Source organism: Scyliorhinus canicula, chromosome 11 (genome assembly GCF_902713615.1).
Source record: "Scyliorhinus canicula chromosome 11, sScyCan1.1, whole genome shotgun sequence".
Classification (NCBI taxonomy): Eukaryota; Metazoa; Chordata; class Chondrichthyes; order Carcharhiniformes; family Scyliorhinidae; genus Scyliorhinus; species Scyliorhinus canicula.
The window spans coordinates 51,755,054-51,768,456 of NC_052156.1; the positions used below are offsets into that span (position 1 = coordinate 51,755,054).

A 13,403-nucleotide genomic window follows, 5' to 3' on the forward strand; every position below is an offset into this window, starting at 1 on the left:
GGAAAGTTAAAGTCTCCCATAACAACTACCCTGTTACTTTCGCTCTTTTCCAGAATCATCTTCGCCATCCTTTCCTCTACATCCCTAGAACTATTAGGTGGCCTATAGAAAACTCCCTATTGTAGATTGTAATGCCTCCCACTGATGCCTCCCAAGGCTATTGTAATGCCTCCCACTGATAACTTCATTAAAACAGACGTTCACTTTTATACTGTCAATTCTTTTGGGAGATAGAGGGGTGGCATTTAGTGACAGGTGGAGATTCACCTTCATGTTTATGCACAAAGAGAAGTCTTTTGATAGTTATCAGCATGTTGGAATTCGACTGATTTTTCTCCATCTTCACCCCAAAACAGATGAAGTGCTTCTAAGGAGAGCTACATCACAGAAACCACAGACCTATAAGGAGCTAACTTACCGTCCGTCCTGTGGTGGCTGCTGAGGGTTATGAGTGGTTGTAATTGTTGCAATCTTTTCTGCATTTGTTAGCAAGGATGGATTGGAGGATTCTAAAAGAAAAAAAAACTTTAGATAAGATGCCCCACTGATTGTTTTAATATTTTATACCCTAGGACAAAACAGGAGATAAGAAATAGATCATAGATTATAGAATTTACAGTGCAGAAGGAGGCCATTCGCCCCATCGAGTCTGCAACGGCCCATGGAGAGATCACCCTACCTAAGCCCACACCTCCACCCTATCCCCATAACCCCATCTAACCTTTTTTGGACAGTAAGGACAATTTAGCATGGCCAATCACCAAACTTGCATATCTTGGAACTGTGGGAGGAAACCTGAGCACCCAGAGGAAACCCACGCAGATAAAGGGAGGTAGAGCAGACTCTGCACAGACAGTGACCGAAGCTGTGAATCAAACCTGGGACCCTTGAGCTGTGAAGCAACTGTGCTAACCACTGTGCTGTCCATTACACAATGGGAACAGCAGAAGGTCATTTAGTCACTCAAACCTATTCCACCATTCGATAAGATAAAAGTTGATCTTATTGTGGCCTTAACTCCACTTTTCTGCCTCCACCATATCCCTCAATTCCCATGTAGATCAAAAATATGTCTAACTCAGCCTTGAATACATACAATGGCTCAGCCTCCACTGCTCTCTGGCAAGGAGAAGTCCTAAGACTAATAATGATACACTAATAATCGATGATGGGATGTGCTGAATGGACACACGAAAGGTGGCTCTCCTCCTAAGAACCTGAAATTAGGCTCTTTTATCCAAATTTACCCACAAGAATGGGGAAAAAAAAATCCCCTCACCTTCTCCACCAGGAGCACAAGGAATAATGCTGAGCAACAGCAAAGAGGCAAAAATAGGTAGACATCAAGAGATGAGAGTGAACAAGAGGCAGATTCATGAGGCGAAGAAACGGCAGCCACACCAGAACAAGAAGGACCAACAAACTGCAGACAAGACTCCCCCTCACCGGGGGTGGATGGAGGAAGTTCCTCACCATGGAGCAAATGAAGATATAAAGTCCAACATAAAATCTGCAATCAGGGTGGCGGTTGCGGAGGCTCTGGCCACCATGCAGATGGCCTTGGACAATGCAGAGAAACAACTGGAGGCTCAGGGTAACACCATCCAGGAATTGGAAAGAGCCTCAGCAGACCAGAGCAACCGGATCATTGCCCTAGAGATGGAGATGAAGTGAAGTCTAAAGTGGAAAATAGAGTACCTGGAGAACCGGTCGTAGCGCCAAAACCTAAGGATAGTGAGCCGGCTGGAGGGAACAAAAAGCAGGGACCCCACGGACTACGTGACCCAGAATCTGGGAAACCTGGTGGGAAGGGACAACTTCCCCAACCTGCCAGAGGTAAACAGAGCCCACAGGCTGCTATGGCCAAAACCCAAAGCCGGAGAGCAGCCGATGGCGATAATTGCAAAAATGCACCGGTACCAGGACAGGAAAAGAACCCTGCGCTGGGCCAGGCTAACAAAGACCTGTAACTGGGAAGGTCACCAGATCAAGATATAATAAGACAATGGGGCAAACCTGACTAAGCGCCAGGCAGTGTTCAACAGAGCAGCCTGGTACAAAAACAGTGTGAAATTTGGGATGCTGTACCCGGTCAAACTATGGGTCACATTCCAGCGCAGGGAGCATTACTTCACGGACAAATTCATCCAGGAGAGCGGGCTGGGAAGAGAGCATCAAAGGCAGCACTGAAATGACCATCCGGAGGACTAAAATGAACCAAGAGACACTGCGCGGGATTGTACCACCTCGCTCTGAACCTGGGAGTCAAATCTAGGCATGAAGGGACGAGGGCAGCGGAGCGCAGGAAGGGGGAGGAAGAAGAAGAGAGGGAGGAGGAAGAAGAGGGGTAGGAGGAAGAAGAAGAGGAAGATATGTAGCAGGCGAGGGGTAGGCCTAAAACCGACCCCAGGAGGGGGATGGGGGAGGGCTACTGCACTAGTGGGAAAGCTAGCGCCAAGAAGAATGAGTGACGGGGGTGGGGGGGGGGGGGGGGGGGGGCTGTGGCGCATCTCCCGCCGGGGAGAGGGTGCCCGGTGATGATGGGGGGGTGGGTATACACCACCAACTGGGGATAGCTAGGGGAGGTAAATGGGAGAGGATGATTGGGGGGTTGGGGGTAACAAAAGGAGGGGGGGGAAGTGAGGGGGGGAGAGCAAACCCTAGGGGGCATAAAGGGACAGGGGTGGGGGTGCGGGCAGAGGGAGAGCTCTAGATGGTCATGCCCCTTAACGTAGAGGGTTAGTTTGGCATGTGTTTGCCCCTCTGTTCTAACTTGGGACGTTTTGAACCTGCAGGGTGTCACCCACATGACATACACGTAGTTGGCAGCTATCTTGGGTAGGCCTTAGGCAAAGGGAAACCCCAGAGTGCAGGGGCCTGCCCTCATGGTTAGTACAGTGACTGCGCCCTTTTTGGACAGCCTTCGAACAAAGGGAAACCCCGGAGTGCAGGGACGCATTCACAAGGTAAATATGGTTGATCCCTCAAGGGGGGGGGGGGAAGAAACGGGACAAAATCTCCCATCAGAATGGTCGCCTGGAACGTCAGGAGACTTAACGGCCCAGTGAAAAGATCCAGAGTTTTCGCCCACCTGAAAAGTATGAAAGCCAGCATAATCTTCTTCCAAGAGATGCACCTGAGGTTGAAGGGTGATTGTGGATAAGAAAAAGCTGGGTGGGACAGACGTACTATTCATGCTACAGGACGAGAGCTAGGGGGTAGCCTTACTGCTTAATAAGAGGACAACATTCACAGCAACAAGCATGGTTGCGGACCGATGTGACGGTACGTCATGGTCAGCGATTTCCTGGATGGGGTACCAGTAGTCCTGGTCAACGTGTACACTCCCAACTGGGACGACATGGAGTTTAGAAAGAAAGAAGACCATTGCAAAATTCCCGGCGTCGACATGGGGTGGATGGGGACTATAACTGGATATAGGACCCATTGACGGACAGATCAAACCCCAAATCGGGGAAGACCTGAAATATGGCGAATTAACTAAACGCGTTTATGGAACAGATGGGGGCAGTGGACCCATGGAGGTTCACACACTGAGGGAGTTTGCCTTCTTCTCCCAGGTACACAGGGTAAACTCGCGCATCAACTTCTTCGTAGCAGTGCTTCCAGGGATACAAAGAGCCGAATACTCCGCGATCGTGATCTCCAACCACGCTCCATACCTGCATGGATATGAGGTTGGAGATGGGACGTGCCCAACGCCCCCCCACATGGAGGATGGACACAGGGCAGAAAGGCTGATCTCCACCCCAGAAGGACCCACCTGCAAACAATCAGCGAGGCAAAGGCTAAAACATCTGCCTCTGTCCCCATCTGCAGCACTGGCAGGCCCGACAAGATCACCAACATGGTGTTGAAAGAAAACCTCCAAAATTTCTCCAGGACCAGAACATATGTATACGGTTGGCTGGAACTCTCTCACACCGCTCACAGCTATCCTACACCCCTCAAACAACTCATCCATATTCCTTATTTTTGAAAATATTTTTCTTTGGATTTTAACATTTTATAAATGAGACAAAACAACCCCACCACCACCACCATGGAACCACACCTATCCCAACTCTCCTAGAGCAATTGACGGTAACCACTCTTAAGAAGCACCAGTAAAAATTCTGGAATGCAAATGTGACCCCAAAATCTTTGGTACAAATCAGGTTCATGGACTCCGAGGCCCAAGTTCACGATGTGTTCTCCTCTCATACAAAAACCCATGCGGGGAGTGCCAAATTGTTCACAAATGTGTGGTGCTAAATTGTGTGATGAGAACTTGTGGCACTTCTCGTTTATATTCAGAAAAATCAACAATTTCAATGCAGCAAAGCTAAGTCAATCACAAAATATAAACACAACACAAATTAAAGCAAGAGAATTATTTAAGTCATAATAGCAATTAAACATGCAACGGAGGTGTTGTTACTTGTTTCGCCATTCTAAAAGTGGGAGGGCTGTGAACTCACCATCACCAGGAATGATGCGTAAGGTTACAGTGTTTCCAGCCTCCTTGATCAGGTTGACAATATCCGAGTGGGACTTGTTGGTAATCGAACATCCATTAACGGCCAAAATGCGGTCTCCAACTTTAAGCTGTCCACAGCGGTCTGCAGGGCTCCCTTCGATTATCCGACCTATTTTGTGAGGCATGGCTACACATGCATTGCCTGGTTTTGTACAAGTTTTAATTGGGAAGGTGGTAAAGGTGAACCATTAGGAAAGGAGGACAGGGAGACAGAAGGTCAGGGATTAATTCACTGTGCCACCAAGCAAAATTAATGATGGAATGCATTACATCCCATGGTTGATGATCAAAACATTGGCAATCAGTTCTACTTAATGCAGCTGTGAAGTGGTAATGTGCTGTTCTCTCTTCAGCACTTTCAAAATATTTTTAGCTGTCAATAGTCAAATAGTCAAGTGAAATGTCTAGCAAATATCACAGGGTCTTCAGAGATTGCGTGCAGTTCCTATTAGTTAAGTCCATGGACTATTTCCTTTTTTAACAAAATAATTCAACTGCAATACGCAATGAACACTTGGGACAGGCGTCTAGCGAACAAATGCCAACCCAAAGTGGCAAAACTTGCTGCAAGAAGCACTCTACTGAGATCTATTATCTCAGTGACATTTAGTCCTTCCAGATTTCAAAAAGTTAGAATGCAAATCAAACATGTTCATGCAAGTCAATGCGTAGCATTCCAAGCTTTTAGTGGTGCGGGCAGTAAAAGGAAAATTGGAATAATATATTTTGCGAATGCTTCCGGGACTTTCAAATTAGTGAGCAAACTATTTATATACAGGGAAATGTTGTTACAAATGCAAAAATACTTGTTCTTTAACAGGGAAAGTGGAAATTTGATTCACACCCTTAAATGTGAAGCCTTAAATGAAGGCCCTGTGAATGATGGAATGTACATTTTTAACTGTATATTCAGACATCTGTGCTTTCATTCAGGTTAATTAACACAACAGAGAACTAACTGTGTATCAGCATGCAGTGCACATGAAAACACAACCAGCTTGGGGTGAGGTATTGTAAAACCTCCAAAGGTCAAAGGAGAAACAGTGGTATGGCCTCATTCCTTCAGGATGTCAAAATTCTAATGTAACATCCAAATGAAAATCAACACCAGTTGCAGTTCGCATCCCAGTTTCTGGTGTTTGCTTCCTGCATTGATTGGGCCAAGTTTAAGAGTTTTATTGTGTGGAGTTGTGTTTAAATTTAGCAATTTGCCAATGTTCTGTTCTTTCTCATTGCAGAAAGGCAAGCAAACCTCAAACCCAGTGAGATCCATTTGGAACCAAGACGTTAGTTTCTATGCTACAGCTTTGATTCTCGGCGGGGGAGGGGTCACTATTAAAAACCGTGAGCTGCAGAATGTAACAGCAAGTAAACAGTGTAGATACTTACGTAACCTCAAACTTTAAAAAAAAATTAAAAGCCAGGCTAGAATCAGCTACACATAATCATTAGCAAAGAAAGCACACTTATTGTAACCCAAAGAATTGCCCAGTAAAGATGAACCACACAAGTAGCAAGGAAAGCAGAAAGCAGACATTTCATGCAGGGTTTTAGGAAAGTCCAAACGACCATAATAAATCCACACACAATCAGGTTATCCTAGATTATTACTACGTTGCTCTAAAAATACAATTAAACTATTGTTTGGAAACAAGTTTGGTTTAGTATTTCCTCAGAACAGGACATTATTTTCCAATTACCTTGTGATCTTAATACAGAAGACAAATTATTAGAAAAATAGATTGCCATCAACCTATTTCTATACATACACAGCTCGGCTAAATAATTGGATGAAAAATCATACAGGAGTTAGTTCACCATGTAAGTATATACAAGTCCTAGTTCAGAGAAATACGCAAACTCTGATAGTTTTTGCTCACTGGCAATTATGTACACTGTGTCATGGGTTTGGCTCCTTAAAAATCTTTTGTATCCAAAAACATCTTTCGAAATATAACTTACCGAATGTGGTGCCTGCTTCTGGTCGACTGACTGACGAGACAATAACAAAACCAAAGCCTTCATTTTCTCCACGTCGTATCTCCACGTCGTACGGCTGCACACCCCCTCCACCACCAACACCGCCAGTGCCACCACCACCAGCACTGCCACTACCAGAGCTCACTGTGTTCAAAGAGTTCTGACTGCCCTGTGGGGTGCGCTTTTCTTCAGTCAGAGAAACAGCTTGGTTGCTGCTGTGATGCGATGAGACTGGAGAGGCAGGGACTTCCGTCTCAGGCTTTGGAACAGCTGCTGGATTGAGAAGGGAGGAACAAGATCAGTTTTTAAACTGGAGAATTGCATCTCAGATGACATTTGAAAACTCAATAAAGTTGAAAGAGGTGGACAAAGAAAACATAGACTGATCCATTCCTTAGTTAACATCCACTGGGGCAGCACTGTGGGAATCAGTTGTAACAGAGAAAGGGGGTTGCTGAAAATCATCTGAAGCTTCCTAATTCTGACTTGCATCCAATTGACCATGCTGGGAAAATCTTATCTGAAGCACCTGAGCCGGGATTCTCCCCTACCCGGCGGGGCGGGGGGGTCCTGGCATACCGGAGTGGTGAGAACCACTCCGGCGTCGGGCCTCCCCAAAAGGTGCGGAGAATGGGCTAGGCCCATGCCGGAGTGGTTGGCGCCCCGCCGACCGGCGGGAACGACCTTTGGCGCCCCGCCAGCCGGCGCGAACGGCCTTTGGCGCCCGCCAGCCAGAGGGAACGGCTGGCTGAAAGGCCTTCGCCGGCCGACGTGAGTCCGCGCATGCGCCGGAGCATCAACAGCCGCTGATGTCACCCCGGCGCATGCGCGGTGGAGGGGTCTCTTCTGCCTTCGCCATGGTGGAGGCCGTGGAAGAAAAAGAGTGCCCCCACGGCACAGGCCCGCCCGCCGATCGGTGGACCCCGATCGCGGGCCAGGCCACCGTCGTGGCACCCCCCGGGGTCAGATCGCCCTGTGCCCCCCCCCCCCCCCCCCAAGGACCCGCTCGCGCCGTCTGCTCCCGCCGGCACAGAGGTACTCTGATTCCCGCCGGCGGGAATGGCCTGACAGCGGCGGGACTTTGGCCCATCGCGGGCCGGAGAATCACCGCGGGGGACCCGCCGACCGGCGCTATTCCCGCCCCCACCGATTCCCGGGTGGCGGAGATTTCCGCCCCGGTTCAAAACTTGATTAGTGTGATGCACCGTACAGTCGCTCAGCCTGCTGCCACTCACTGCCTAAATTCAATCTGAATTATGACGCCTTGGAAGGGTTGCATTACCTGCTGAACTATAATCCCTGAAATTGTCACAAGAATGACCAAATAGTTCACATATTTAAAAAAAACAAAGTTACTGGCAATAACATAATTACTCTTCATTTTGTAAGTGGAGGGATAAAACACAATACAATTTAACCCTCCACTGCCAGCAATCAGCTTGCAGTTTCCTGAGAGTTTAATGCATTCAATCAGCAAAGGAGTTCCATCCGGGGTTGTGCAAGTTATCCTCAAACTGAAAATAAAAGGAGCTATTACAATTAGCCTTTGTCTCTTGGATTAGCCAAATAAAAATCAACATGGACTCCCGCCCTTGGAAGCAATCAACAGTAACTCAAGAGTGCTTTTAACATAGTAAAACGTCCCAAGGTGCCAGAAGGATCATCACACAAAATCTGGCACTGAATTACCTAACTGGATACTAGGAAAGGTGGCTCAAAGTTTTGTCAAAGAATTAGGTTTTAAGGGGTTCCTTAAAAGAGGGGAGAGATAGTGAGGTGGAGATGTTTAGGGAGGTGTGTTCTAGAAGTTGGGCAAGACAGCAGCGGTTGTATTGTTAATCTTTGGGAATTTGAAGCCCGGATCATCTCTGGGTCCTGACCCTGGGATACATCAACGTCAGTCGAAAGGCCCTAACTGGGGAGAAAGCACAATTGGTACCCAATTGTCTGTGCCCTGGAGACAGGAATTATTTCTGGTGGGCGAGTTGCAAAGGCAGATGTGACTGGGTTTGCCGTTACCTAGAGGAATGGAGGAAGCAAGAGACCAGAGGGCCTGCAGCCTCATGATTCACACAGTGTCCAAACACACATGCCTTAGATATTTAATCCATTCTGTTCAAGAGATGGTAACTTTGTGCCATATCAACAGCACTGCAGTCTGCCTATCTTTCTGTTTTTACAAGATTTTAAATCAGCAGCCCCAATAAACAATGGCTTCCAGCCTTGCTCCTGACGGCTGTGCACTAACCTGCCCCAAACCTTCCACTCTTCCTATTCTTAACATTGAAAATTACATTCTGTCCGTCTCCAGATAATTACATACTCTTCAACTAGCTTAAGACTGGTGTCTCTTTCTGGAGTGTTATTCTCAAATCGTATGTGCCTGGGCCACCCCATGAAGATTGAAAATACAGCCCCTAATAAAGAAGCAAAGGAAATGAAGAATACTACAAATGACCAGAACTGGAGGAACACAGAAGATTGTACAGTTGAAAGACATTACAAGGATAGCAAGAGGCCATGAACAGATTTGGACATAAGGATGAGAATTTTAACTTTGCGGCAGTGCTGGACAGGGAGCCAATCTGGCACGGCAAGCACAGGGATGATGGGTGAACTTGTCTTGATGCAAAATCAGATACAGGCAGCAGGGTATTGGGTTGAAGTTTACAGGGGATGAAAGATGGGACACCTGCCAGAAGAGCAACTAGAACGGTGGAATCTAGAGAACCCAAAAGCATGGATGTCAGCTTCAGTAATAGTTAGGCTGAGGCTGCGGTGAAGATGGGCAATGTTAGAGAAATTGAAGGACACCATCTAGGTGATGCAGAGGATATGGGATCAGAATCTCAGCTCAGGGTCAAATAGGATGCAAACCTGGAGAAGTTGCTGAGGAGAACATCAGTTGTAGTTGTGATGTTACTTATGGTCAAATATCATCACCGCAACAACTACAATTAAACCCATCTATGAATAATAACCACTTATGTGAGTCACACGAGGCCAACATGTACAACCCGTACAAAAATAGAGAGGGTTTCCAACTTGTTGTAAACTTCTAGACAGAAATTGGTATGTGTGCGCATACTGATATGATGAGATTTAGTACATAGATGGAGATAACACATCTAACATGTGAGCAAGATGAACGTTCTACTTCAATAGTGCTGACCATTGCAGAGTTTGGCCTTTTTCCCCAATGTATTAATGCATATTCATTGTAAATTACTATTTCCAAAAATAGGCAATCTCTGGTGAACTATATCCTATACTCCTCTGCATGCTGAGAGTAGAATAGAAGGACTATCAAATCCAGAGCAAAAATAAACCATTCTGCTCCAGACAAATTTAGCTCATCCTTCACATTCCAGAAGCCAACTTCCCTACAAGTGTGCCTCCAGTCCCAAAGAACCTCAAACACATTCCCACTGCCTGGAGCACATTTGTCTAAGTCACAAGACAGCACAGTGTATCATTTAAAAAGTGATCATCTTGAGCATATCAAAGACACCCACATTATCAAAAGGCCCACTGTGTTGAAACACACGTGCTGGTAAACCCACAGAATTAAAAAACTTAACCCATGCTGGGAAATAATCAATTATATATTTTCACAATGTAGTTTCCATGACAATGGCAGCCTCATAGAGGCTTTTTGGAACATTCCAGACAGTGGGGTTCCCAAACTATTTCCATAGTTCAGCAAAGTGTCGGGATTCAAGAGAAAGTTGCCGACACTGTACCACCCTAAATCCCAGGAATATCCAAGCAAGCCTACAGAATATCACTTGGCAGGAGCTGATCCACAGGTTTTATCATTCACACTAACATAAACTGAGACTTTTGGCCATTTGTTGAATGAATGCTACAGAGTGAGTCACTGCTGAGTGAATCATCCAGAAATCTCAATTCAGGTCCTGCATTCACTTCAAGATGAAGCAGGTCACTTGTGATTGTCACTCAGTCGCATAGCACAGATAATAAAAGCATTCTGTCTCGTCTAGTAGATATGCACTCGACAAGTGAACAGATTATAGAAAAACTACAGTTGGAGAGGAAGCCTCTCAATGTATATAAGTCAGCAATTTCACTACCATTAGCAGATTGTATCAGAATGTACAGCATCAAAAGATCCTGAAATTTTACAGAACTTCAAAGAAACAATTTGGTTATAGTGAAATGAAGGGAATGAACTAGATTCCTTTTCAAGGTATTTACCGAAAATAAGAAGAGTACATTTATAATTTAATAAGCAACTTATTTTATAAACAATTTAAATGTAAATTGTTTTGCAATGTTATGGTTTGTACAAAATCCCATAACCTATTGTCAACCGGTCTACTGAAAATCTTTATATTCCAGGGAGCAACACCTTTCTTGCAAGAACAAGGCAATACATTTTGTTTCCAATCACACGCTGACAGGTACTAACCTGAATAAACGACTTTACGTCTCACAGTAAGATTAACATGGCCCTGTTTGGCTGCTTGTTGCATTAACTGAACCACAAGTTGGTGGGACTTTCCAACTACAGCTGTGCCATCCACACATATCAGCTCATCACCCGAGCGCAGCCGCCCGTCCGCATCGGCAGCACCCAGGGGCACGATGTGGCCTATGTAGATCTATACCAAAAAGAATCAGAAAGGTTGATGAAATACACGCTAACATTACCTTTGCACTAAGCATGGTTCAAGGTCAGTCACTCTGTTTTGCTCCCACAATGTTCAATTGAGCAAGTGCAGCACAATTAATTCTTATTTGTTGCTACTAAATATACTAAGAGGAAAAAATGCAGAAAACAAAAGCTCAGTGTACTTCTACTAATGGCCCAGTAACAGACTGCAGAAATGTTAAAATGGAAATATTATAAGTTGTATTAAAAAGAACAGATAGGAAACATATATCTGCCAAGCATCATCAAACAAACAATGATGCCCACTAAAGACGTATCACTTTGGGCTTAATCAAGTATGTCAGTTAACCAGGGCAAATATTGTGTTTCTTTACTATTCAACAAAATAAAACAATGCCATTGACACCGTGCTTTTATTGGAGTGTTTGACAAAATACAGGCAATGTTTGACCTTGGGCGACACGGTGGTTAACACTACTGCCTCACAGCGCCATGGACTGGGGTTCGATTTCGGCCTTGGGTGACTGTGTGGCGTTTGCACTTTCTCCCCATGTCTGTGTGGATTTCCTCCAGGAGCTTCGGTTTCCCACCACAGTTCAAAGATGTGAAGGTTAGGTGGATTGCCCATGATAAATTGCCTCTTATTGTCAAGGGACATGCAGGTGGGGTTACGGGTACAGGGCCGGGTGGATGGGGGTGCGGACCAGGATTCCATGATTCAGATCTTGAAGAAGTGCAATGATTTTTCTTGCTAAATCCAAAGGTTCAATAAGAACATTAAAGCACAAGAACTGGGCTTTTTGTGGGAAACTAAAATAGGAAATTATTCAGAATCTTTCAGGAATTCAACTAGTTACTTTAAAAGCACACTAATCGCAATTCATTGAAATTATAATTTAAAAAGTGCAGCATTTTTTTGTATTAGCTGCAACATTATACAAACTTCAGTGAGAAGACAGCGTGTAATCACAGCCTGCATGTTTATGCATTGAAAAGTGAAAATGAATCCCGTAAACCCCCAACAAGGAATTTTTAATGAAACAACAGATGCACTGATGCACAATTTGCAATTTCATACTTAAAAGCGAATACAGCAGGGAATCTTTGTTCAGCCACTTAAAATACCGATAACCTTCAAACTGCCAAAGCTACAAATTTAACACAATTTTAAACTTGGAGAACTTTAAGGATTTAAAATTCTAAATCCTGATTTAATTGATGTTGAAAATTCTTTGCATACCGAAGGGGTCATTTTTAATTGCAGTTGTGCCGAAAGCAGAGGGTGGGGAGAGCAAACAGGTAGGAAACTCAGACTGTCATAATATACACCAGTAGATCATGGTGCAGACACACACACTGGTGGACACACAGTAGGACCAATCAACACGCACAACACCGCAGCCAATCACCAGTTAGAGCACACTCACTATAAAGACAGAGGGCATCAGTTTTCCCGCTCATTCGGGATGCAGCCTCTCAGAAGGACAGAGCTTACAGCACAGATCTTCACTATGTGCTGAGTGCATAGACTGGTTAGGATAGGCATAGGTCTTTAGTTTAATCTAACATTGTGTTAACCCACAGCGAAAGTATGTTCAACAGTTTCTAGCTTAATAAAATAGTGTTGTACCATTTTAAGTGTTGGTAGCCTGTGTGTGTTCCACGGATCCAGAGCACCCAACTTATCATGGTACCAGTAGTTGAGGGATGTTAGAACTTCTTAGACCTACCTGTAAGTGATCTGCCTTCCACCAGCGTACAGCCATCTTGCGAAATGGACAGCGTCTGCCCGCCACCGCCGCTCCGCATCACCGGTAACCTCAGGGCCAACTGGAAGATCTTCAAACAACACTTCCAGCTCTACCTTGAAGCCACAGACCTGGAGGCTGCCCCAGACACCAGGAAGATCGCTCTCTTCCTCTCCACAGCCAGGGACCACACCATCCACATCTTCAAATGTCTCACCTTTGCTGATGGTGAAGATAAATCAAAATTCAAGACGGTCGTCCTCAAGTTTGACAGTCACTGCGACATCGAGGTGAATGAAAGTTTCGAGCTTTGTCTTCCAACAGCGTTTGCAGGGTAAGGACGAACCTTTCCAGTCCTTTCTCACCCACCTCCGCATCCTTGCGCAGTCCTGTAATTACGGGTCCACCTCCGACTCCATGATACGCGACCAGATCATTTTCGGTGTTCAGTCGGACCCCCTACGCCAGCAGCTCCTCAAGGTAAAGCAGCTGACCCTTG

General features: G+C 45.5%; 1 protein-coding gene across 17 annotated transcripts in view; it reads right to left on the minus strand.

The window, feature by feature from the left end:
* The window catches only part of magi1b (membrane associated guanylate kinase, WW and PDZ domain containing 1b), a 535,264-nt gene that overhangs the window by 47,781 nt on the left and 474,080 nt on the right, over positions 1 to 13,403 (minus strand). For 12 of the 17 annotated variants that reach the window (XM_038810581.1, XM_038810578.1, XM_038810574.1 and 9 more), the window contains 4 exons: positions 10,953 to 11,145; positions 6,503 to 6,793; positions 4,482 to 4,682; positions 419 to 509 (listed from right to left, as the gene is read on the minus strand). In XM_038810581.1, coding sequence (XP_038666509.1) covers positions 419 to 509; positions 4,482 to 4,682; positions 6,503 to 6,793; positions 10,953 to 11,145 — 776 coding nt within the window. The remainder of the gene's footprint in view (positions 1 to 418; positions 510 to 4,481; positions 4,683 to 6,502; positions 6,794 to 10,952; positions 11,146 to 13,403) is intronic. The other 5 variants (XM_038810589.1, XM_038810575.1, XM_038810591.1 and 2 more) reach the window with 3 other exon arrangements.